This window comes from Mesoplodon densirostris, chromosome 1 (assembly GCF_025265405.1).
Source record: "Mesoplodon densirostris isolate mMesDen1 chromosome 1, mMesDen1 primary haplotype, whole genome shotgun sequence".
NCBI classification, from domain to species: Eukaryota; Metazoa; Chordata; class Mammalia; order Artiodactyla; family Ziphiidae; genus Mesoplodon; species Mesoplodon densirostris.
In genome coordinates this window covers 156,094,589-156,122,549 of record NC_082661.1, presented here as the reverse complement: position 1 = coordinate 156,122,549, position 27,961 = coordinate 156,094,589, and the positions used below count along the sequence as shown (strand labels likewise).

The 27,961-nt window shown below is 39.7% G+C and overlaps 1 protein-coding gene across 1 annotated transcript in view; it reads left to right on the top strand.

Moving 5' to 3' along the window:
• The window catches only part of FAM114A1 (family with sequence similarity 114 member A1), a 71,291-nt gene that overhangs the window by 8,564 nt on the left and 34,766 nt on the right, over nucleotides 1–27,961 (top strand). The window contains exons 3-4 of the mRNA XM_060097220.1: nucleotides 6,255–6,573; nucleotides 16,789–16,876. Of these exons, the coding sequence (XP_059953203.1) occupies nucleotides 6,255–6,573; nucleotides 16,789–16,876 (407 nt within the window). The remainder of the gene's footprint in view (nucleotides 1–6,254; nucleotides 6,574–16,788; nucleotides 16,877–27,961) is intronic.

Below are 27,961 nucleotides of genomic sequence, written 5' to 3'. Positions count from 1 at the left end.
AGCAGGTAGGTCCTCTCCGTGTTTCATAAAATTACCTGGCAGACATGTGGAGGCCGGACAGGAGGAAAAAGAGACTGGGCTCTGGGCACGTGTACTTGTCAAGCACCATAGAAACTCTTGCAACCTGGTTAAGAGCCTGTTATCCACAGTTTTTGTTCCTGGTCTTTCACTGGCACTTTTTGAAATTGAGAGCAGTGATTTCACACAGGGTATGGTATTACCAAATTCTTATTTTGCCAAGTGAGACCATTAAAAAATAAATCAATGCACTACACCACTATTTCGTAAAATGAAAGACATTTTAATACCAGGAAAAGCACGAAGGCTAAACTTGAAAGATGAAGGCAGTACTTTACATTTAATAAATTTAGATCGATGCAAAACTCGCTATCTTGTCCTCATTTTTCTCTGTCATCATGGACTGGTTCCAGTCCTGCAGTGTGGTGTTGGGGAACAGAGTATCCAGATCATTTTATCCAGCCTTACCCTACATAGGAGGGAGTGAGGAAGCCCAACAAGAATGAGTTGTACGCCCATAGAGGGATGGTGGGACCAGAGCATGGCTCTTTGCGCCTCAGCATCCATCCCTCCCATCCCTCGCTATTCCTCCATATCGCTCTTGGTCCAGCCACACAGCATCTCTTCTGAATATCTAGATTCATTCTTGGGCATTTGCACATACTCTTATCCCATCATGCCTGAATAACTATCAAAGCCGCTATCAAGGTTCTCCCATGTATGAGATCAGTCTATTTCAGGCACATCTTTCCCTGCTTTGATGTGCTGTTTTGCATCATCACTTAACCATTTCATGTTAGATGCAATAGTTTCCTGGGCCTTCACTGACCAGGAATAAAATGAAAACAGATTATTTGTTTTCTGAAGGATAGTAACCATGTCTTCCGTTTTAAACTTATTTTTGGAGCTATGATGTTGCTGCTCCAATACCTAGCATAGTTCTGGGAGCATTTTAGGTGATGAATGAATTTACTCATGAAAAACTAACTTATTCCCAGCCCATAAAGGCTTCTTTATATGCCGCTCTTCCTCTCCTTGGAATTTACTGAAGAAGCCTCCTTGTTTCTGTGGGTTGAGGCTCCCTAGCATCAAAGCCACAGGACGTGGCTGCAGTGATCAACATTCCAAACCATAAATCAGGGGAGATTTTAAGTCTGACTGCTTCTGGGGCATCCAGGCAGAGATGGGGGCTGTCCCAGGAAATAGCATGTATCACAGTTGTAGTCCTTCTGGACACCAACAGTCACTGCATAGAAACAGCTGTGTCTTTAGAACACAGACTTTCTAATGGCTTCAGACAAAAGGTCACCGTCTTAAAAATGATTACATGTCTCCTGTCATAATAACATCCAGAGTAGACAAAGGTCTACCAGGACAAAAAAGTTTTGGGGGGCATTCTTTTTTGCTTTTGGTTTAGGGAAAATGTGGACCTGTAACAGGCAGAAGTTCATGTACAATTAGAAGTTAAAGTAGGGCTGAATATTAATGGTGACCATTTTCATTATTTGAACAGATGTAAAAATATAGTCTTTCTGAAATTTATAAGTTGTCCATAAATATTTCCTAACAGTATTGGTTCAGCACCTGATAGATGAACTTCGGGCATGTTTCTGAAGGAATGGCTTCATGCTGATGCTTGAATACAGAGCAGCTGCAGGGAAGAGAGGTTTTGTTCGATAATTTTTCCACAATTGAGGTGAGCTGACTTAGGGCAGTTTGGCCATCTGAGATGGATGAGGACTGTAGGGCTCCTCTGTGCAGCATCACTACCAAGACTGACTGTACCATGAATCCACCTCTCAGATGGAGTTCTGCCTCACACTCACATGTATATTAGCGACCAGGCTCAGTTATGTAGCTTGTTCTTGTAGGTTGATGAAGTCCTAGCTCTCTTTGCTTTTAGGACTGCTCTGGTGGCAGGACTCAGCTAACCTTCTAATCAGGCTTTGATGTTCTCCTGCAATTAGCAGAAGAACTAGAAAAACTCTACTGCAAAGTTCAATAGCTGCTGGACTGAATATAATCTTTTGCTCTGGAAATGGAAGAGCTGAAAGCACCTGTGCATAATTTCTTGCCAATCCACTTTAAGCACTATTTCCATTTTATCAGTGAAAAATGCTTGTAATACCCCTTAGGATAAGTAGTACCCCCTGATAAATAGCGATCAGAGAGAGAGGGATAATTGAACCCTCTCAAAAGGTGAACACTCCATTACAGAATCTGAAATGCTAAGTAAGTAAAGACCCTGGAGAGTATATTCCTGAATAGGGCACTTCAAATGTTAACCAGCCACCCTCAGGGCATAAAATACAGCTAACTCACATAGATGTCACATGGTATGTGCTGAAATATTTTAGCACTGGGAACAGTATCACAACAATTGAGGGTGAAGCAGATACGACAAAGTGTTTATAATGCTTTTTATTCACCCATGAATGTTTATCATAACCAAGTTTATTCTCATGTTCCTGCTTATAGAGAAGTGAAATAGTTTGGAACTTCTTAATAATCCAGATTAATAAGGATTTTCAAATTATCTTACAAAAAAATTAAGATATCAGACAGTGCCTATGACCAGCTGTTGATGAACAAAAAATGGGAATATAAGTGATGTCCAATATGGACCCATTCTCCTTATGGTTGTGCCCCTAGGACCCAGGCGGGGATAGGGCAAATTAGGACAGAGAACTCTAGGCCATGGCCGTCAAGCACTGTCCTAGACCATGGGTTAGCAAACATTTTCTATAAAGGGCCAGCTAATAAATATTTTAGGCTTTGCAATTTTGTGGGCCATATGGTCTCTGTTGCAGCTATTCAACTCCACTGGCATACTAGGGAAGCCATAGACAGTACATAAACAAATGAGCATGTCTGTGTTCCAATAAAATTTTATTTACCTAAACAGAGGGAAGGCAAATTTAGCCAGCAGGCTGTAGTTTGGCAGCCCCTCTCCTAGGCCAGTCCTGACTCAAGGTTTTCATAAAGATTTTGTAAGTTTCCATGTGATGATAGCTTTTCCCTCAATCTCATCCCCCTCCCATGAACCACGGTAACTACTCCTTTTCTGTACAGTGGCCTTTTTCACTCTTTACTATTTCATCTAGGCATTGACCATACTCATTGACAGACCGTATCCAACCTTGAATATCTGAAATTTAATATCCCACCTAAAAGGAAATATGCATTATTTGCCTTTCCCATCTGTAGACTTGTTTACAGGTGTGTTATCAGAGAATTCAAGTATTTTTGTTTAAAAAGAGACATTCTAACTCAGTTATCTGGGAGGTGAAGGAACAAAGGAAAGACAATATGGGTCATTTGGAACCACTTGCTGTAAGATAACTCCTGAGTAGTGAATGGGGTAAAGACATTTTCTGCTTGCTTTCATTCCAAATTACACTTTAATTTTAAATCTCCACAAAAATATTAATATAACTCAACACACATATTTGTTGAGCTTCCCATTATGTTCAAGAAACCATGTTAAGTGCTATGTAAAATACGAAGACAAAACAAGGAAGATCCTTGTCTTCATAGAATTTACAGTATAGTAGGAAAACACTCAAACGACTCTGATCAAAGACGATTATAACCTTCCAAAGTGAGACAGATGCAAGGCACTGTGGGAAGTTCAGAGGAAGAAAAATTATATCCAGTTGGGAAGAACAAAAATAGAGGAGGCAGTTATTTTAAATGGGCCTTAAATATGTTAAAACATCATACTGAACCAACAGCCACCTGAGGTTCTTTTGTGAATGTCAGGCATTTTTCACATACTTATGTTGTCTCACTTAAGGATTTGGAAGGGCATTGTGGGAGGTAAACCTAGTGGGATCAGAGCACAGAGGTCCTTGGATGGCAGCTGAAGGATGTAGCTTCATCTCAATAGGAAGTGGGAAGCCCCTGAGGCTGTCTGAGCAGGAAGTGATGTAATTAAAGCAGTGAGGTAAAGGGTGGGGAAGGATGGGGAAGTGAAAGGGAGAACAGTGGAGAGGTGAACCCAATATTGAAATCAACATGAATCAAATTGAGGACCTGATTGAAGGTGATGGCAGGGAAAATAGAACTAAAAGAAAGAATATGGATTCTGAATAAAGAGCCTCTAGGATTTGAGCACTGGTTGAATGTAAGAGAAGAGGCAAGTGGCATTGCAGATAGGGCTCTGACGTGGCTCAATCTCAAAGTCAGATGTGGGTTCAGATCTCAAATCTGCCACTGTTCCTTAAAGTGTGACCTCTGAGCATCAGTTGCCTCATCTGTAAAATGAAGCTTGTCGTATCTAACTCACAGGAGATAGCACATTTAAAGAGCTTGGATTTAATAGGCACTCAGTAAATGATAGCTATTGATATTATATATTCTTGAGAGAGTAAAGGTTTGGTCAATGACAGCTCTGAGATTTTAAGCTTGGGTTATTGGAGAAATCTAGGTGCCATTAAAAGAAACACAAAGGTCAAAGTGAAGATCTAGAATTAATGGCAAGACAACAGGTTTCCTTTGGGACAGAAAGAGATGTTCAGCTGACGATTAGAACTGCTTATCCAATGGTAGAATTTTTTCTATGGCAGTGTATAGAGATATAATTCATACATAACAAAGTTCACATACTAAAAATTCACTCTTTTTAAATGTGCAGTTCAGTGGTTTTTAACATGTTCACAGAATTGTGCAGCCATTACCACTATCTAGTTTTAGGACATTTTCATCACCCACAAAAGAAATCTATACCCATTAGCAGCCATTACTCATTTCCTCTCCCTTCAGCCCCTAGAAGCCACTAACTTACTTTCTGTCTCTATAGAATGGAGGTAGATATTTGAGAGTCACAACATAGAAGTGTGTAAAACTGTGAGAAAGGAACGTGATTCACCGAGGGAGAGAATGTAGCAAAAGAAAAGAAAATAGCTAGACAACTTTAGGGAATGTCTGAGGGGACAAGAGGGTTGGCATGGGCATGTGAGTTCTAAGTCTGTGCCATCATGTGACCAATATGTAAAATGGCTTCCCATATACTGTGGTTTTAACAGTGACCAGAGATTTGACCAACTGGTAAACACTGAGGTCAACAAAAATACCCACTGATTTTCCTGAGACTTGGCTTCCTGTGTAGTGAGAACACTGTGTCTTTATTTTAGACTAAGAAAATTATCATCTTGAATAAGCCTCCCAGATATGAGTTATCCAGTAAGATAGCCACTAGCCACACATACCTGTGTAAATTTAAGTTTACATTATTTAAAATTAATTTTTTTTTTTTGGCTGTACCGCATAGCTTGTGGGATCTTAGTTCCCCAACCAGGGATCGAACCCAGGCCCACAGCCCTGAAAGCACCAAGTCCTAACTACTGGACTGCCAGGGAATTCCCTAAAATTAAAATTAAAAATTAGTTCCTCAGTTGCACTAGCCACATTTTAAATGCTCAACAGCCACAGGTGACTGTTAGCTACCATATTGGCCAGTGCAGATACAGAACATTTTCATTATCACTGAAAGTTCTATTGAACTGCACTGTTCGATATGATAGCAATAACTTGCAAGCTTCATAAAGAGTTTTCTGCTTTGTAGGTTATTTTGTAATGGCTACATTCCTTATTTGGCTTAATATTGGCTTCTTTTTTTCTGTTTCTTCCTTGTGTTTTTCCATCTAAACTATTGTCCAAATATAGCCCAGGCCTTCACGGGCTGGTACCCAACAGGGCACACTTATGTGTATGTATGTCTCTCTCAATTTGAATTTCAGACCACATTGCAAAGCCAAACGTCAAATATTTTTTATAAGCTCTCAGGTATTTTCCATGCTTATTCTCATTATGGCTACAAATATAATTAATAAAGTCATATTAAATAAACACTTTCACAGATACAGATAATACTCTTAGTTCCCATATGAACATTTATTTCTTCATACCAAGTAAGAGATCCATGAAAGTTTAAAGAGAGCACGGTTGGCTTGTATTAGTTTTTTATAGCTGTTGTAACAAAGTACAACCAACATAGTGGTTTATAATAATACACATGTATTCTCTTATAGTTCTGGAGTCTCTGAGGGGAGAATGGTTTCCTTTGACTTTTTCAGCTTCTAGTGGCCACCAGTGTACCTTGGCTTGTGGCCCCTTCCTTCATCTTCAGAATGCATCACTCCAATCTCTGCTTCTATCATCACATCACCTTTTCCTCTTTGTAGTCAAATCTCCCTCTGCCTCTCTCTGATAAGGACACTTGTGATTTCATTTAGGGCTGGAGACAAAGCAGAAAGCACCAACATGCCCAATAGTGATACCTTACCCAAAGATGCAGAAGCTCACTGTGATTCAGCTACGATTTCAAATGAGCTAACGCCAGCTGACCCCAGAGGAGATGTGCGTGAAAATGCGGCTGTTCAGGGTGCAGAGACTGCTGACACTGGACTCACTGAGCAGCCCAAAGACCCCGGTCCCGTGGAGCACCCCCCCAATGGAGAAGTGACTGAGGATGCCCTTGCTGAATGCATTGACTCCGTCAGCCTTGAGGGAGAACCTGGATCTGAAATACCCCTGAAAGAACAGAGTAATCCGGTAGGAGTGGTTCACTTGACTCAGTTCAACCTAAGTTCTTACTGATACTACCACGGCCATAGATTTGTGCCAGGCTCTGTGGGTAGGGATTAGGAGTTCAGTATACATTGTGACATTACCTCTGTCATCAGAGATGTGTTGTGTGGTGAGAAAAGGCATATATGAGAGTAATTGGTCATTATAATATTTGCATTTTGATAATTGTTTTATTATTAATAATAACAATCACCAATTATTGGGCACATCCTGTGTGCGAGGCACTCTGCTAGCTACTCTATATGTTATGTAATTCACTCTATACAACAGTTCTTTGAGGTTCTAGGCTGGATATTATTGACCTCAAGTTATAGACGAGGCAACCAGGCTCAGAGATATTAAGCAACCCAGTAATATTAAGCTACTCAGTCGTAAATGGAAGATATTGTAATATTGAACGTAATGAGTCCAAATTATTAATGAACCTGATTCCACCCTAAACAAGTCAATGTTTCTTTAACATCACTCAAATTTTAATACATATTTACAAATCTACTGTGAAGATCTTAAACATTCAGATCATTCATTTATTATCACATACCGCCATCCAGGGGACCAGAGGCAGAACACATTCATGCTTCCCTTCAGTGCCTGCACCTGTCTCTCTGGGAGATTAGACAGGCCTGTGTCTCCCAGGTGGTACCTGGTTCCACATCAATATGACCATCAAGCTGGGTTTTCCTGACACCTTCCCCTCCATCCATGTGGGGACTGCAAAGGGTGGGGAGGCACTGTCCTCCAGTCCTGCCTTCTAGAAGGATGCTATGGTATAGGGGAAATGAGAGTCTTCCCTCTGCCAGGCCCAGCCCTGCTCTCCTGGAGTGCCACAGATCACCGCCTTGAGGTGACTCTGCTGCAAGCAGTGAGGGACGGGAACGAAGCAGGGGGTCGGGGGGCCTGGGTTTTCATCCTCCATCTATCGTTAACTTTGTTAGTTTGAGCAAGACACCTAATTTCTCTGTGCTTCAGTTTTTCCTCTGTAAAATGAGGACTTTGCACACGAAGACCACGAGGTATCCTTCCAACTAATGTTCTGTGATTCTTTTATTCAGAATCAAGCTTCTTAGCCACAGTTTCCTCAAAGCGACTCTTAGAATTGTTCTAAGATAAGATGAGCTTCCTCAGGGAAGAGGCGGGCTTCCCATCACTGGAGATGTTTAAACAAAAGCAAACAATCATTCTGCAGGAACGTCATGGAAGGCATTTGAGGACCAGATGGGAGTTTGGATCAGATATGTAAACATACATGTAAAATTTTGTTTACAAGTTCCATGATATCACAGACCCTTTAAAGCCATCCATGGACCCCCCTGAAGGAATTCCTAGACCAGAGGGTCTCAACCCTAGCTGAACATTTCAACCACTGAGAGAGCTTTAAGAAATAATGATGCCAGGATGTATATTAGCCTGAATTCTCCAGAGAAAAAGAACCAATAGGATATACCCTATTCTTGTATTTACCTATATGCCTGACTCTGGAACCTGGGTTCCCTCCATGCTGTCTTTCTATTGGGGAACCATTGGTTCCCAATTGTTATTGTAAGTGCTACTATTGATACATATCTTTGTACATTAAGAAACTGTGTCTTAGCCACACCATTCTGACCGAAGACGACTTAAAGAAACTACAAAAGCTCCACTGATTCAAAATAAGTGAGTTCATGAAGGCTAGATTATACATTCCAATTTCAGACTTCTAAAAGTTATAACAGGGCTTCCCTGGTGGTGCAGTGGTTGAGAGTCTGCCCGCCGATGCAGGGGACACGGGTTCGTGCCCCGGTCCGGGAAGATCCCACATGCCACGGAGTGGCTAGGCATGTGAGCCATGGCCGCTGAGCCTGCGCGTCCGGAGCCTGTGCTCCGCAACAGGAGAGGCCACAACAGTGAGAGGCCCGCGTACTGCAAAAATAATAATATTTAAAAAAATTAAAAATAAAAACAATTAAAAGTTATAACAGGGCCTCCCTGGTGGCGCAGTGGTTGAGAGTCCGCCTGCCGATGCAGGGGATACGGGTTCGTGCCCCGGTCTGGGAGGATCCCATATGCCGCGGAGTGGCTGGGCCCGTGAGCCATGGCCGCTGGGCCTGCGCATCCGGAGCCTGTGCTCTGCAACGGGAGAGGCCACAACAGTGAGAGGCCCGCATACCGCAAAAAGAAAAAAAAAAAAAAAAGTTATAACAAAATTGCTAATAAAGATAGCACCAAAAAAAGTCAGTATGCTCCTACACATCCATCTTCCTAAGTTTTGAGCAAATCGAATGAATCCTACTCTTGCAAGCACTTTATAAACCTCCTTAGTGCTACAGGGACAGAGCCAGCTGGCAGACAGATAACTCCCCTCCTCTCCTAGCACCACTGATAGCTTTCAAGGACTTTGAAAGGGTGAGCATTTCCTCCTAATGAAGCATCACAAAAGTATCTGGTTGGAAATACAAATATTGGCCACAGACTTGGGGCCATGGCTCTGCATGTATGTGTGTGGCATTGCATCAGGAGCTCAGATAGAAATGGGGTGTAGGAGGAATTCTTGTGAGTATATTGGTTCTAAGAAGGCAGAAAGCTGATATGGGTGGCTGGAAGGGCCTTGAAGGGAAGGGATATATCTCTTTCACCCAGGTTCCATTTAAACCCTTCTAAATAGGTACAAATATAGTCTTTTTTAAATAATTACCAGAAAAGGGGGTTCTGCTATCTCTCGTGGCAGCCTATCCTTGTATCTTAGGTTAATATAGAAGAATTCAGTTTTGTGCTTTGTCTTCAAGCATTGTTCATTTGCTGTTTTATTTGCTGTTTGTTGGACACTTATAAGAAGTCCTTTTGCAGTGATGAAAACAACCATTTTTCTGTTGATTCAGCAGATAATGAATTCTACAAAAAATCTTCAATGAAAAGCTCATTTACAGGTTGGCTGTTTGGATCTTGAACACAGTTCCCCTGAGGAATGTCAAGTCCTATAGGAGTAGTCAAGCTCCAAAACCTATCTGATTCCAGGTGTATCTGAGCCTAAAAGAATCTCATCACCTTTAAAAAAAGTTTCTAAGGGAAAATGCCTGCTTAAAAAAAAACCTGGCAGAATAGTCTTTGAAGAAGTAACCTTATATAATCTAGGACACTAGATTTTGTGATAATGGGTTTAAATGTATATATTTTTCTATAAGTGGTCTGAGTTCCCTTAAAATCCACATTATTAGCTTCACCTTTGCCTGAGCCAGCATGGGGGCCATAACTTGGCAGGTAGGGTGGTGTGACAAGGAGGGGGCCTGGGGCCAGTGGTTCTGCCAGCTGCTCAGCTGGCACCTCTACTTTGAAGGATCACACTGTTCACAATTGATGCACTCAGAGAAGGTATTTCTGTCTTTAGGGCCCCTTTCTCATCCATTCTGATGTACAGACTCAGAAGCCATTGAGTTAAGGCTTCCTTCAGGAATCCACTCTACAACATCCATAAGAGATGGTCCCCGGCCTCCCTTGAACTTTGGAGGTTGTACTAGATCCTTTAAGGCCTCAACCAGCCTCAGGATACATGAGTTATGCCCCAGAATCTGAGTAGTACAACTATCTTCAGGACGCCTACCATCTAGTTGGGTAAGGCAGTGTTGCATAAAAGCAACTATAGCATGTCTTATAGTACTAGATAGGACAGGCACAAGGTAGCCTTAGATGGAGCACTCAAATCAATCTTAAGGAGTCAGTGAAGTCCTCAGCCTCCATTCAGAGATGTTTGTCTTGAGTGCTAGCCTGGAGCGACATTTATTCCCAGAGATCTTGTGGGACCTTATTATATACCAGTCTATCAGCCCCTAAAAGATCTAATCTAGATAAAATTTCTCTAAATTTTTAGCACCAAGAAATATTTCCCAGAATAAAAAAAAATTCATCCCTACTGTCCTACACCAGTGCATAAGGCAATTATGAAGAAGGTAAAGAACGCAATGCTACAACTAAAAGTACTCTCAAAGGAAAACATAGACTACCACTCAGTAGTTATGTCCCTGGAAAAGGAAAAGCAGGGTGTTTAAGAGCAATAAAATTGCTATCAACAGAGACAAAAATGAGAGAACATAGGCCAAGACATGCTGATGATAGATTTTTGCCTCTTAAATGAGTGAGTAGAGTTTGCTCCAATTCTGTTGGAGTATTTCTCCTTTTAAGCACCTGACTTTTTTTCTCCATCATGGCACCTGATTTTTGACTTGGGCAACCAGGTGGATGGTGTTGCCTTATGGCTATATTGGGTAGTGCTTCCTAAATCTGGTGGTATATTAGAATTACCTGGGAAGCTTGTTAGAAATTCAGATTCTCAGGGTAGAAACCCGGAGAGATTCTTGTTTAAAAATTTATTTACTTATTTATTTTTGGCTGCGTTGTGTCTTCGTTGCTGTGCACAGGCTTTCTCTAGTTGCGGTGAGCAGGGGCTACTCTTCATTGCGGTGGCTTCTCTTGTTGCAGAGCGCGGACTCTAGAGCGCAGGCTTAGTAGCTGTGGTGCACGGGCTTAGTTGCTCCACGGCATGTGGGATCTTCCCGGACCAGGGCTGGAACCCGTGTCCCCTGCATTGGCAGGCGGATTCTTAACCACTGTGCCACCAGGGAAGCCTGCTGAGAGATTCTTATTCAGAAGATCACAGTAGAAACCAAGACTCTGTATTTTTAATAAGTTCCCCCAGATAGTACTCTTGCAGTCAGTCTGTGGACCCGTGTTTGGGAACCACTAATATGGGAATCGTGTAAAATTGAGAAGATGGTGAGTTCCATATTGAACATGAGATGAGACATCCAAGTGAAGATATTTTGTGGGCAGTTGGTTATAGTGGTCTGGAGCCCAGGGGATAGAGAGAGATTTGGAGGCCATCAGCAACTGGATGTTATTTAAGTAATGGGAGTGGGTAAGATTGCCCAGGTGTTATATATAAATAAAGAAAGAACAGAGGCCAAGGACCTGGCCCTGAAGTCTCTTGTCTCTAAGCCACTTTGGTCATGGACAGCTCTTTGATAAGTTGTGGTTGCCAGCAAAGTTCATTCTATAAATGAAATCAAATCTCAAATCACATTATACTACACTGACATTTTAAAATTAAACATTAATTAACAAGAAAGTTAAAGATAGCTTGTGAGAACTCATGTAGGCTTGAGAATGTGCCATTGTTTTGGACTTTTAGGTGCTTTGACCACTACCCTGCGTGAAAGGTGCATTCAATGCAAATGTCTAGAATTCTAGGGGCAGGGGTTTCTTCTCTTATACCTGGCATCAAGAAACCAGAATTCTCCAGAGTTCAGAGATGGATAGAAGATCATTTAGTACAGGGAAAAACCCTTTCTTACACCCTATTCATGTAAAGGTAGGAAGAGGCTCTAAAATATATTTAACCATCTACAAGTGTTTAATACCTTTAATTTCACCATCTAGAACCCCTTTCAGATATTTAAAATGCTAGTCAGCAGTCCACCATGTTTACCAGTTAAAGCCCATTTCTGTAATTCAGTATGCTAATTAGCAAAGCATCATACGTTAATACAGATGCAAATAATAGAAGTGTTCATTATAGCTGCCTTTGGGGTATGGCTTTCCTGATTAGGATGCCAGCTGACCACCTGGACTGTGTGTATTTTATTGGAATGCTGGAAGCAGTTGGGTTGTAACTTAATCTAGGGAGCTTCCATAATATCACAATATGCATGTGGAAACTTTCTAAAGTAAACTGAAATCATCATAATAAGGGATGGACAAAAAAAGCAAGAGTCAAAAGATAGGTCATGAAAGCCATGAGAATAGAGTCTTTTAAGAACTGAAAAGTGCTTAAGCTTCTGATGCTACTGAGAGGTCAAGAAATAAAATGACTAAAATGAGTCCATGGCTTTGACAATGAGGAAGCCATTGTGATCTTGGTGAGAATGGTTTCATGAAACAGTGACCATGGGAGAGTCACCATGGTGGGTAGAGGAGTGGAGCGGGTGGATACAGAAGGCAGGCACCTTTTTTTAGAGTTGAAGAAGAAAGAAGGACATGGAGCAGAAGCCAGAGAAGTTCAAAAGAAACATTTTGTCATTGTGATTTTCATTTGCTCGTTTTAAGATGGAGGAATCGTGCACGTCATTAAATGTGGGAAGCAGCCAGAGAGAAAGGTTGAAAAACCAGGCAAAAAGGGAGAACCAACCTTCCCAAGCCCAGAGGAGTTCAGATGGAGGTGATAATTATAACTAAGAGGAAGATATCATCTCCGTTATGATAGAAGGGGAGGAAGTAATTGTGACCAGGGGTGCAGTAAAGTTAGATTTGTATTGAGATAGGTTTTTGGTGTAGGCCAGTGTGTGTTTTGTCCATAAAAAAAAAGCTACTCAGACTTTTAATTTGGTTTAAACAATTAGTGTTCAATATATTAAGGTTACAGATTCAGAATGTCAGTTCTCCCTAGTATTTACATTCATCTCACAAATCTTACTCTATTTAGAAGCCTAACATAATTGAACAGTCACTTTCAAGGGGCTTTTGATTAATGCTTTGTCCTTTGTGCCAACTTAAACACTGTCAAATATTTTTAAACTACATCTATAAACTTAATATACTTTTTAAGTACCTCATTTATCTACTTAAACAAAATCTTGCTGAGTACTTAAAAATTGTTGTAAATCTTAAATTTATAGAGTAGACTAAACAACCCCTTAGGTGGCATAACATTATGCATAAACTTAGGAAGATTTCAACTTAAAAATCAGAAGTCTAATAATTCAATTATTCATTTTAAAATGATTTTCAAAAAATTGTCACTCTAATCAGTCATATTCCTTAAACATCAGTAGTATAGAAAAGACCAAATATGCACAAAATGATTAATAGCATATTTCATGCTTTAAACCTTTCCATATTTGATGTTAAATCTTCCTAGAGTTGAATGATGCATACTCACCAAAGAACAAGATTACCTGGGAATAACTGAGGCCATTTTCAAGCAAATATTTCGACAGAGCTGCAGGCATCCAGAGTAATTTACATCCTCCCAAATGTCACACTGAGCCCTTTTTAGAACAGCTGTGTCACAAGTTACAAAACTTAAAAAGGCTTTGGTCTCATAACTCCTACTGTCCACATCCCAAGACCAAAGTTATACACAATATTTTATTCTTGATCTACTCAAGGAAATAGGACAACCAGTTTGGTCTTTATCCTTTAAGAGAGGTACATATATTTTCTATCTAAATGCTAAAGGCCTTTGAATTTGATGGAATTCTAAGATTTGTACATATTTTTCTATCTAATGATACCTTTGAACTTGATAGCCTAAAAATAAATAAATGTCTTTTAAATTTAAAGAACTTCGAACTTGATAGAATCTTGCACTCTTTCATGTTCTTAGGACCACACAACAGTTATAGATGTTTAAATGATCTCCAGTTGAGTTTTGGAGATCCCTCTTGATCAAACCAAGTCTGATGTGCTGTTAGAATATGCGGTCACTCTTCTGTGAGTTTATGAGGAAGGGACAGGAAGTTGAGAGAGTTCTCATCTGATGGCTTCTGTTTTCTCTGTAAATTAGGATGTGAAGTTCTCTGGTAAAGGAGGTGGGGGTTACATGGGTGAGGGTGAGAAAAAAGCTTTAAAATATCCATATATGAAAATGGGAGATCTGAGTAGATCCATGCTGCCTAATTTATAGTCTCATAAACATGTGACATTAAAGCTATTTAAAGTGGAGACAATACTCAAGATGAGATATATTTATAATTTATGTCAAACATTCAGTTTTTGTGGTTTTATATTAAATGTGCACATTTAGTTATTTGAGTATTTGCCATTGATAACAAATATTCTTTTTAGCTGATCAGGAAGTCACAGCTCAATGTCAAAGGAGCTTTATTAATAAGGCAACTGAAGTAGTCACAATGCAAAAAGTTCTAGACTCATTTAACATTAATTTCCATTTGCTAGTCAATTACCAGCTGTCAGGGCATATTAAGTATTGTAAATTTGAGTCAGAAACTGTCACCCCTAAGTGTATTAACTCTCCCTAATCACATAGGTAGAAATTTGTCCAATGAAAGAACTGTATTAATCACCAACTTACATCTGTCTTCATGATGGTATAAAATTGCCACTGGCTTCATTGCTGAAGTGAAGTAAATCAATGTAGACACCAAAAATGAAAGCAGACTGTCATGAATCTTGAGTATTTCCATTCATGTTAACAAGCTTCTCATTGTTTCCAAACAAAAAAATAATGTCAGCCAACTTTCAAAGCTTTTTGCTTCTTAGTGTTAAAAATGTAGTTACTTCTTCTTATTATTATTACTAGTTAACATTTCTGGAGTATTTATTATGTGCTAGGCACTATGCTTACAGATTTATGTGAATTATTTCTTTTAATTTTCACAATAACCCTGTGAGGTTATTGGTTCTTACACTTATGGTTGCATTTTTGTAATGAGTCAGTGATAGCTAAACATGTCCAAGTGGCAGAGCCTGGAGTCAAACCCAAGCAATTTAAGTCCATAACCTTTACTCTTGACCAGTAGTCTATGCTGATGGATGATGTTTGATATTTACGAGGTGAATCACTTAGGAATGCATTTGGCTGCAAGTAACTAAAACCCAACATATATTAGCTTACAAAATAACAATTAATTTTTTCTCACTTAACAGAAAGAATGGAGATATGCAACAACTCACATTTGTTTAGTAGCTTAGCAGTACCAGGACCAGTGACTCTGTGATTCCCTGGCCTTTCCCTCATGGCAGCAAAAATGGCTGCTTCAGTTTCAAGCATCAGGTCCACATTCAGGGCAGGAAAAAAGGAGAGGGGAGAGTCGGCACCAGACAAAACTGTGTAATTTATCATGAAAGCAAAACCTTTCCCATTTATATCTCATTTGTCAAAACTGTTTCACATGGCCACCCTTATCTGCAAGAGTGGAAGATAAGAGTGGAAGACTGCATGCAGAAGGAAGTTGGGGATGATGATGGACCAGCCTTGAGTCAAAAGTTATAGAATCTACAAACTCTGTAGGAATTTTTCATTTCCTTCTTAACTTCTTCCTTTCTTTTCTTGGAGTGAAAGAGCTGTTATTCTCCATCTCCTAATGTGTTCTTGCCTCATTTTCTATAATGCATTCCTGGATATTAAGGGAAAGCTGTGGTTCCACCGAGTCAGGATGCATTGGTTGCAAGTAACAGAAACTAAGCACACCTAAGAAAATGGATGAATTTCAGTCATTTATTTAACAACTAAATTTATTAAGCACTCATTATACGCCATGAATTCTATGCTCTGTGGACATAACAGTGAACAAAACATTAAAAGAGAGAGAAACACTGTGCTAGAATCTCATAAAACCCAAAAGTAGGAATGCAGCAGGGCCTTGAAGAGGGACAGGAAGCAGAGGCTGAGAAGCTCTCTGGAATCCAAACAGCTTCTCTGAGCGTATCTCAGAGAAGATTCTGCTCACTGTGCTTTCTCTTAATTCTTAGTCTGTATGGTGGGTAGAATATGGTCACCCCACATTGTCTGAATTTTTATCTTCTATTCAAGCTGAACCAGAATATCTCAGTCCCAATCGAAATACCTAGGAAAAAGAATTTGAATCAAGTGAGCCCAGGGACAGTGAGAGATATAGTTACAGGGGTCATTGTGAGTGGAGTGGACACCTTGAAAGTTGTCTACCTCAAAAGGCTTCCTGTTGCTATTCGCCATCTCCAAGCTTATTGATGCTTTTCTAGACACTTTGCCTACTACCATCCATGCCAAAGCTCCCTCCTACCACCCCAGAGATTTGAAAGTTAACTTTACCTTGAAGAGCACATTATTTTAGTTCTGTAAAAATTGCATGAGTCAAGGTTGTTTTGGAGTTTTGAGAAATCACTCTGTACCCTAAAATATTAAATCTCCCCCTCCCCTCCACAGCCCTATCCCTGTCTTCCAGATAATGGGAGATTTGGGTCTTAGTTGACATCACATTCCCTTCTCACTTCAAGCTAAGCCCTCAGAAGCCAACACCACTACAAACCAGTTTGGTTCCAAAGTACACATTGCAATGTAGACTGGTTTATGGCCCTTATAAACTATAAGCCAATGAGATATGGTTGTTGGTGATTTTTTTTTAACCTTCTCTTTGTTTCAAATGAATGGGTGTTTTTCCATTCAGGGATAAATGAAATTGCTGACCTTGTGGGTAATCTGGTTTTTTGCAGGCCGTGGATTCCTCTCCACATGGAGGGGGCTGGGCAGGCTGGGGCTCCTGGGGCAAATCTCTGCTCTCATCAGCATCTGCCACAGTAGGTAAGCATTCCACATTGCGTTTGAATGGATAAAGTTCAGGAGCCAAATAGGATATGACATTTTGATCATACCACGTACTGATAGAGTTTAACATTAGCTCATGACATAATAAGAGCAAATTGTTTTTTGTGTTTGCTGTTCTAAGTGCTTCCTGTATATTAATATATTTATTCTTCAAAATAACCCTATGAGGAGGTACTCTTATTTTCTCCATTTTAGAGGTAAGGAAGCTGAATCACAGAGAGGTTAAACATTATCCAAAGTCAGGAGTGGCTGAATTGGGCTTTGAACCACACAGTATGGCTTTTAACCATTATATTATACTGCATCTTCGAATATAAAATTTAGGCTTTTATAATATATCCTTAATGCTTTGTGATTATCATCCCACTTGAACATTTTAAAATATATAAATAGCCTACTCCCTAAAAGGATTTGAGGTATCTCAATAAAAGGCATTCATCACAGGGTATTAAAATACAAATACAAAAAGAAATATGCAGGTTGGGAGGAGATATATATCAAGGCTAATATAATTGAACATTGACCTTAACTCTGAGACTCTTGGCTACCAGTAGATTATCTATCTCATTGAGTGATAAAACAAGACAGTTTATTTAGATAAATTTATTTTCCTTGTATTAAACTTTTGAAGAAATGCCTCGTATTGGCTCGTATACAAAGAGAAAATATAATGGACAATGTCTTCATCAGTGAAGGTTTGTCAAAATATTCTTCATGTGACCATTTCTTGTATCCACTCTTCATGAAAACTGAAGGTACAACATAAACATGTCTATGATAATGTAGCTATAGCATTTCATCTTGAGGGTAGAGAGTGAAGAGTAGGACAGGGGAAGTCACAGGTAACACAGCTTGCAGATCATCTAACTCAGGTGTTCTCAAGGTATCTCTGTGGCATGAGGATCTTGTGATGGGCCATGAATTGGTCCAATTCACTGTTACTCCTAAAACCAGCAGGGCTGAGGTCTTTGACCCCACTCTAATGGACCATGGTCACAAGCAGTTGAAGGGCCAGATACCTAATCTGATAGAATTTAGACTCCCTGGAAGAATGGATAGATTGCATTCTCCTAATTCTATGTCTGTCAAGTATCAGGAGAGCTCTGGCAAGAAGTAGGTGGTGGTCAAATAAACATTGCCCTCTGCATGAGAGCCTGGAAAGCAAATTTTTTTCTATTGCTAATTGAAAGGCCAGGTATGCCATGGATATTACAGATGCAGATGGAATATTTAATCAGATTAAAGTAGAAGAGCCTGTTTTGTTTTTTGAACAGGACAGAGTCTTTTCATAAGAGTGAAGACAGGAACCTGAAGGCATCCTACTTCCTAGGGAAAATGTTGAGCTTTTAGTGGCTCTCAAATGGATCTTGCCACTGGCAACACTCAGGATTGCCAGCGTTCTGAACCAAAATTAAAAAGGTGCAGTCTAAAAGTTTTTGAAGTTGTGATAAGTCATGGAACGGTAAATTATATGGTCACCAAATTATACAGCTCTCCTCATGGTTTACATCATAAAACAGTACAGTGTTTTGGGTGCTTCCAGTTATAATGGTGTCCAGAACTGCCCTGGCTTATAATGAACTTGTTGCTTCAGAAGGTTCTATTATAGACAAAGGATTTACTTTCTCATTAAAAATTTAAATATAAGCTCCTTCCACGGTAAAGACAGCTATCAGCTGCCCTGTGGGTGTCATGTGCAGGTGTTTTTGGTACACTTACAGGTGCACTCACCTGTGACTGCTTTGCTCCTGGTAGGTCTGACTCTTTGCTATTGTTTCTTATCAGTCAGCGACTACACCTCACCATTTGACTTTGGGCTTTGCTGGACCTTTATAAAGTTTTCCATCCATCAACTGGCGGCTTGCCTGTTGAATTTACTGTCCATTATCTTTTTCAGTGTCCTGTTGTAATCTGACCTTTGAACATATACAGCCTAGTGCAGCCTTCATCCGGTGGACTGTGCTCCAAGACCTCTAGGTTTTGTTACCTGATTCAGGTATAACCAGTAGATGATGCTGGCTTTACTGCTTAAAAATCAGGCTGTGACTCCGAGGGCAGGTCCCAGCCCATACTGGTAGGCACTCATCTTTTAATTTGACCTCAAGTCAGTGTCTTAATCTTTAGCCTGTGCTTGGGTTTGGGGTTACTCTTGAGGTTTCCCTAAGGCACCCCGAATAAATGTTGTGTCTTGTTAATGTTGCAACCACCTAAAAGTTGTGGTTCTTCTCACCTGGCTCTGTGCAGTAACTGATCCAGAAGAACCTGGGGAGATAACTGCCTGTGGACCAGTAGAATCGTTGTGCCATCACTACTGCCATTTCCCTCTTATGGTTGGTGGAGACAGGGTTCCTCTGAGATGATCTGACAGTCACACATTGCCCCATCAAATATCAGAATGAAGTTCAAGTAGACCCTCTTGTATTCACTTCTGTTGCTGTGTAACAAATTACCACACATGTGGAGGCTTAAAACAACATACAGTGTTTATCTCACAGTTTCTATGGATCAGGAATTCAGGTCCAAGATAGCTGGGTTCTCTGCTTAGTGACTTGCCAGGCTGAAATCAAGGTGTCAGCTAGCTGCATTGTCATCTGACATTCAGGGTCAGTTTCAAGGTTATTCACGTTGTTGGCAGAATTAGTTCCTTGTGGTTGTAGGGCTGACACCCCTCTTTTCTTGCTGGTTATTGGCCAGGGTCACTCAACTCCTAGAGGCTGCCCTCCAGTCCTTTTTCAAAGCTAGCAGGATAATTTCTCCCATGCTTCCCATCTCTCCCTTTAGGAAGGGCCCAAGTCCCTTTTAAAGCCCACCTGATTAGTTCAGGCTCATCCAGGATCTCTCTTTTGATTAACTCAAATTCAACTGATTAAGGACCTTAATTACTTCTGAAAAGTCCCTTCACCTTTACTGTATAATGTAACCTAATCATGGGAATGAATCCCATCATATTCACAATCCTGTCCACACTCAAAGTGGGGGGATTACATGTTGCATATGCCAGGGTTGAGAATCTTGGGGTGATCTTTCAATTCTCCCTAACAAACCTCCCTTTTCCGTTTGAAAACCTCATCAGTTATACCAACGATGCCAGAAACTTAGTTTTGTGTTTGTTTGTTTTTTTTTTTGCGGTACGTGGGCCTCTCACTGTTTCGGCCTCTCCTGTTGCGGAGCACAGGCTCTGGAAGCAGAGGCTCAGCGACCATGACTCACGGGCCCAGCCGCTCAGCGTCACGTGGGATCTTCCCAGACCACGGCACGAACCCATGTCCCCTGCCTCGGCAGGCGGACTCTCAACCACTGCGCCACCAGGGAGGCCCGAAACTTAGTATTTTTTAAGGGCTCTGGCTACATGTTGGAATTTTTTTTTCAGGAGAAGGAAGGATTTATTATTACTTGCAGTAAGTAAGGAGAATACCAGGGATCCTTCCCAAAGCACTGTCTCCCTGATATATGTTGGAAGTTTGAAAAGCATTTTAATCTTCGCATTTTTCTCTTATTTGCACCCACAATGACCAAAGGGCACATGAGGGAGAGCAAAGAAAATTGGAAATATTGATACTCATTCTAAGAATCCCTTTGGAAAAATTGGAGCTATCTTTAGAGATGTAGAGACTAAATTTGTTCATCACCACTGGTCATCACAACCCCAATAAATGCAATAACAAGATAGCTGAATGCCATCCCTAAGTTGTTCTCCAGGTATATTTTGGAGATTTTTGGTCAGGATGGGCTTTAACTTTACAAAATAATAGTAGCTAAACTAATACCAGTATATACTTGAAAACGAGATAAGTATTTTGGTGGACCTGATAGAGAATTAAAACTTGAAGCATAACGGGAGGCTTAGCTTCCAAGGCTGGAAACAGGCAGTGGTGGTGATTGGGAATTTGACTCCCAAAAGATAACAGGGATCACAAGTGTCCCACAAATGGAGAGGTGTCACAGCCAGGCTCACAGCCTGAAACAGAGGGTTAGAATAGGGCTCAACCACCTGTTTACAGAAGCTTGAAAAAGTTATGGGCACCGTCCTGGGCTGTGGTCTATCTTGAGCTACTATCTTTGGATTGAGAGAGGCAAGCAAGGCAGACCTTCCATTCTGTACGGGCAAATAATATCCATCCAGGGCTTTGCAGCAGTAACAGTTTATTATCACAGGGCAAAACAACTTATTGGAAAACAGAGCACTCACAGCAGCAGACAAGCTCTTGAAGGTTTATAAATTGCCTGTGGAAAGTAAAGAAAGAAAATAACCACATATTCTACTGCAATTAATTCCCACTCAGAAACCTCATGTTACCCCCGGGGTAATTCCAGTTGCAGATGGAATTCTATGCAAGACAGAATCTATAACAAAACTCAGAGCTGTCAATTGAGCACTAGAAACAGAAACTGGTACTTCTTACAGTTGTTGAAAAACTGTAGTCACAATCATTAGAACTGTTTAGAGTTGGCAGGAGAGTAATTGGAGAATGGAAAGATTTAGAAGGTGGTTCTGTCCTGGAAAGAGCACTGTATCAGAAGTCATAAGACCTGAGACCCGGTCCCAACTGCTACTAACTTGTGATCTCAAAGAATTGTCACTACCTAGCTACACTATGCACTGAACCTCTCCAGACTCAGCTCCTTACTTGGAAAATTATGGGTAGAAGAACTTGAGAAATTCTAAGATTCCCTCCATCTTCCAGAATATGATGATTCCATAGTTTGTAGCCGTATATAGCAGGAGAAAGATATTTGTAACCACTGTGCTAAGTAGAAAAATATAGAAAATTGATTGACTTTTTGCTACACTGTATTTTTATATTTTGTCTTTTGCCTCACTACTTTGACCCCCAAGGTTAAGTGTGAGAAAAAGCAACCTTTCCAATGTTTATATAAAATCAAACATTTCTCAACCAACAATTGTTTTTGGAGAGGCCATATCTCCTGCATTAGTTTCGTTGACAGCCATGCTATTATCACATTCTAAGAAGACTTGATCAGCTGCCATTCATGCCTTTGGACAAGTTCATAAGATACAATGAAAATGGTTGTTATTTAAGATCCAGGAAGAAACCAGAGTGGGAAAGGAAAATGTAAAAAAAAAGAAAAAGCAATTTTGATGATAATTCAAAGTACTGTTGTGAGAACCAGATGTGATTTCCCACAAGCACCTTAGAGACCTGACTTAATCATAGAATATATTGCTAAGCTAAGTGGTGGACCAGTAATCAAAATGAAAGTCAACAATGCTGAGATATATACAAATATACCAAGGTAAAAATTCTATAGTAGAATAGATCAACTTATTTCCAGATACTACAAATGACCTACATGTTTATTTAAAATTCTAGTTTTGACAGTTTTATGAGTCTCAGCACCTTGTATAAGAGTACCTGAGGAGGGGGAGAGAGATCTGATCTGCATATTTACCTCTTCACAGTTACCATTGTTCTCCTTCCTCATCCTCTCCTGAGTTACACGATTTTTTCCTTCAGCACATTTTAATGAAAGTCTTCTACCAGCACTGTCAGAAATAATAACCATGTCTTTTTATCACAGAGAACGGCAAACTTATCAGAATGATACTACAGTAAGAACTCTTAACTAGGTATTTCAGTATCAATATCCCATGGATTCATTTTTGAAGGTGGCATTGCTGATGATGTGAAAATTCTCAAGGATCATTGATACAAAAGATAATAGAATTAATGCTTGGAGTTTGTTCACAATCCTTTACAATCTATGAATAAGTTAATGAATTCCTATGTGATGGCAAGGCAAACACTATGAGTTCAGAAACTCTTGTCAATTTTGAGCCTAAAGAGAAGTGAGTATCTAATTACAGAGTAGGCATCAACCATCATTATGGAGAGAGAAGACTTTTCCAAAAGGAAGGTTGATTGGCTGCAGTTTCTACTGCCCTGAAGTTGGCTTTAGTAGAGCACAGCAACACCATCTATGTGTTTTTCTAAATAACTACTTCTCACAACTATAATATCTTGAATTCATTGATAGTAGAGTCTGAAATACAGCCAATATTTTTATTTTTATTTATTTATTTTTTTAACATCTTTATTGGAGTATAATTGCTTTACAATGGTGTGTTAGTTTCTGCTGTATAACAAAGTGAATCAGCTATACATATACATATATCCCCATATCTCCTCCTTCTTGTGTCTCCCTCACTCCCACCCTCCCTATCCCACCCCTGTAGGTGGTCACAAAGCACCGAGCTGATCTCCCTGTGCTATGCGGCTGCTTCCCACTAGCTATCGGTTTTACAGCCAATATTTTTAAATTGTTCTATTTCTCAAAAATTCACCCAAAGAAGAGTAGAACTTGGCACAACCTTCAGAAGAGCAATTAACACTATCTATAAAATTTTAAATGCATGTGTCCTCTGTCCAGCAGTTCCACTGTTTATTCTTTGCAAAAGTTCATTAATGTATATGTCCAAAGATGTTCAATATGCAATTCACTCAGCAAATACATATCTTACCAGGCCCTATTCTAGGCACTTGAGGTAAAGCAGTGAGTAAACAAGATGAAGACCTTGGAGTAGAGCTTACAGACTCGTGGAAGGATGCAGACAATAAACAATACACATCCAGCAATCCCACTCCTGGGCATATACCCAGAAAAAAACCCAAAATTCGAAAGGATACATGCACCCCAATGTTCATTGCAGCACTATTTACAATAGCCAAGACATGGAAGGAACCTAAATGTCTATTGACAGAGGAATGGATAAAGAAGATGTGGTATATATTTATATAATGGAATATTACTCAGCCATAAAAGAGAATGGAATAATGTCATTTGCAGCAACATGGTTGGACCTAGAGATTATCATACTAAGTGAAGTAAGTCAGACAAAGACAAATATCTTATGATAGCACTCATATGTGGAATCTAATTTTTAAAAAGGCTGAAACAAATGAACTTGTTTGCAAAACAGAAACGGACTTACAGATATCAAACACAAACTTATGGTTACCAAAGAGGAAATATTGGGGGAGGGATAAATCAGGAGCTTGGGATGAACGTACACACGCTACTATATATAAGATAGATAACCAACAAGGACCTACTATATAGCACAGGGAACTCTATTCAATATTCTGGGATAACCTATATGAGAAAAGAATCTAAAAAAAGAATGATTATATACATATTTATAAGTGAATCACTTTGCTGTACACCTGAAACTAACACAACATTGTAAATCAACTATACTCCAAAAAAATTAAAGTTTTTAAAAATTAAAAAATAAACAATACACATAATGAGTAGGAAAATTATAGAGAGGGTTATAAAGTGTTAAGTCTATGAAAAATATAAGGTAGTGTCAGGAGTACAGGTTAAGCTTTTAAAAAGGGTGGTGTGGGGTAGATCTTAATGAAATGGTATTTGAGCAGAGACCTGAAAGAGCTGAGGGAGTTCACCAGGCATGTATGAGAAACTGGAAACAACCCAAGTATCCATCCACAGAGGATGTTAAACATGACAGAGCCATTTAGTGGAATTCTGATTCTATGCAACCGTTAAAAAGAATGAGGTAGATCAGTGTCCTAGATCAGATGCCCAGGGAGAAACTGAGGCAGGGATGAGTGTCCTGGAGTTTTATTAGGAAGGACCCTCAGGAACAAGTCTTGCAAGAGAGCGAAGGACTAGGAAAGCGGAACTGGGCTGCAATGCAGTTGCATCAGAGGCCACAGCCCATCCCATAGGGAGCTTGGGGGTTGGGATGACTCTTCAGAGCTGTCCCAGGGCATAAGGCACAGGACCAGGCTTTTGTATCACCAACTTCCCCACTGACCAGTCATTACAGTACAGTCTTGAAGGAGCCAATTCCCTTTGGTGAAGGGCATTTCAAAGGGAGGCGTTTAGCTGAGAGCTAGCTGTCAGCAGGGGTGAAGGAGCACTGGGATCCCAGGCAGCACACACAGCCTCCACCACCATCTACACATGCTGAGACCTCCACTGTATATGGTGAAGCTGGGTCCAAGACACTTATATATAGGGATGTGCTTTTCAGAACTTTTCTGTGAAAGGAATCAATAAGAAACAAATCAGACTTGTTATCCTTAGAAGGAAATGGGGGGTAGGGGGTGGGGCTGGAAGGAAGGCAGGGCCTCTTTAAGTCTTTTAAGAGCCCCCTCCTTTTGGAAGTCCCTGTCATATCACAACAAATATAATAAAATGCACCCACATCCCTCATTAAATATATAATTTATATATAACTGTGGAAGAGTTGAATTTACTTGAACTATAGTTGACCAGTTGACCAAGTATTACATTTTTGAATACATTTAAGTAAATATTATTTAATTTCTAATTTGCAAATTTTCTTTTCTGTCTTTTAGAACCAATACTTCTTTTCATGTCTTAAATCATTCCATAGGCCCCTGTAAGCTCATAGACTGTATTGGCTGTTAGGTCAATAGGCGCTGTTCAGGGAGAAAGAGGCTGGCCCACCTTCTGTTGTCTATGTTTCTATACTCTGATTTTGCTAACATTATAAATGTTTATTTTTACTTATTTATTTAATTTTACATTTTTTATCACTAATTAAAAATTTTATTTTGAAAAATATTCAGACCTACAGAAGAGTTGCAAAAATGTTATAATGAACTCTCACAGTACCTTGACATAGATTAACCTAATAAATGTTTATTTTTAGAAATCAACCAGATATATCAGAGAAATGGGATTATGGGATTTTTTTTAAAGTTTCTTTTCTATATATCCACCTTTTAAAAAGAAAAAGAAAGAAATGAAATGAAAAAGAAGGAAATGTTATATTAAAAATTAAAGCAATCTAAAAGGGGAGAACCCTCTGAACAAGTTAGCTGCTGCCCTCCTGGGGGGTCCTTTATCATAAGGGACCAGCAGAAAGTACCCATAAGGCTACCCAGCCATCCAGGGTGCTGTGTAGAACTACTGTTGCTCCCCTAAGTTACCACTTGGTCAGAGAGACCCTCCTACCAACAACAAATTATTTTCATCCTCCAGAAAGAGGGGAGACCTCCCTTCAATGGGGTTTTGATCTTCTCAACAAGAAGTGAGGTTGGTAAAAAAATTTTGAGAAAAAATTAAACTGGAGGTAGAAGACAGCACCATACAGTGTCTTGGGATCCGTGCCTGCACAGCACAGGGATGATCCTAAAAACATTAAGCTGTACCAACCCAAGGCACAGCTGGGAGGGCCAGGGTTAGAGGAAGGTTTCACTGCAGGGGTGACCTTCACCTGGCTGTTTGGTCAAGGTAAGGTAACTCAAGCTAATTTTAACATAAACCAATATTTTAAAGATGAGGAAGCTCCTGATTAAATATCTGATTTCCCAGGAGTTATAGAAATGGGACTAAAATGACGTTTAATCAACTACAAATGGCATGTAAGACTTTCTTAACATAACATAGTGATTGAGCAAGTGAGTTTTAGAGTCAGAAATATGGGGCTCAAATCCTGCCTCTGCCACTTATTGGTTTGGGGACCTTCAGCAAGTAATTTCACATCACCAGGTCTCAGTTTTCTCAATCGTGAAATGGGCATAATAGTATCTCTTACTTCATAATGAAAAGATTAAATAAGATAATTTACTACACTGAAAATATTTAGTCCAGTGCCTGGGACATAGTAAGTGCTCAATAATGTTGACCAGTACCAAGGGTTTCACATATTTCTTCTCAGTGACCTTATAAAACCCTGGGAGGTAGATGTTATAAACCTCCTTTCAGAGAAGACACAGCAACAGAGACTCAGAAAGGTCACCAAGACCACATGGCTAATAACTGATGGAACCAAAATTCCTCCACAAGACTCCTGACTCCTAAGTTTAGGGTGTTTTCCACTAGAGTATGGATGATAAATTAAACACCAGCCAATCATTTAACATTTGTTTTTAAATGATACAGTATCACGGCATGTATTATCTTACTTTCTTTGCAGTACTCACCTTTTTACTGCAGTAAGTCAAGGAGTAGAGGATATTCCGTCTTTAGAACGATAGAATTTGGATGGGTTCATTTCTTGGGGATACTTAGGGTTCATGATGACATGTGAAGAAATGAATCCATGAACTATACCTGTAGTACTATTCATATTGGTTGTTTTTCTCTGTTGTTGGTAGAACAAAATCAGTATCTCTGAAAATGAATCACTCTCAGTCAAAAGGCAGCAGTCGCTCCATATTATTACTTCCTTGTCTGGGCACTAGATGTCACACTAAGTAAAATTTTAGAAGTTATTCTTCAAAGTAGGGTGTGGCATAGAGTCTAAACCCTAGCTATGAAAAACCATAGCTTTATATTTCTAGTAGAGTGTAGTTAAAGATGTACTTTCACTAACAAAAGAACTCAGAAAAAAAGAACTGTTAATCAGAAAATATAATTGGAGGGATCTTGAATATGTGCAAATCCTTGTACATCCATTATACCTCAATAGTGTGTGTATGTTTGTGTGTGTGTATATGTGTGTGTGTGTGTGTGTGTGCGTAGGTGGAGTAGCAGCCTATTGTCATGTCTGTTAAAAAGACACATTCTACTTATTATACACATAAAATGGTATTTCCTTCCAGAAACAAAGCGATTTTTCTAGAGACAGGTAATGCATACATATCCATAGTCGTTTGTGAGAAGCTGAGATGGTGAGAAGCTTTTCTTCCCCAGGAAAAGCTTCAGACATGGCTCTAGCCTGCAAAGGGATGCAGAAGGTGAAAGAGGAGGTAATGACAGTGAAGTTCATTAAACCCTGAATAGTCTCAGGGAAGGATATGGAATCATCTCTCTTGTACAGTTTACACAAAGAAGATATAGCAGATGCCTACCAGCCTTCTGAAACTCATTTATCCCTTGATTTTAGCTCTCAGAAATCTAAATGAGAATCATGGATGGAGATTTGGATGTACATTATTTCCTTTTTGAAAATATTTGTGCTTTTAAAGGATGTCAAGGAATATTAGCAGTTATAGTGCATCTTTTTTAAAAGTAACTCAATAATTAATTTGGACTATGTCTAATGATCTACACATGAATATAGTCATATGTTTCTGTATGTAATTAATGTTGTAAACACTG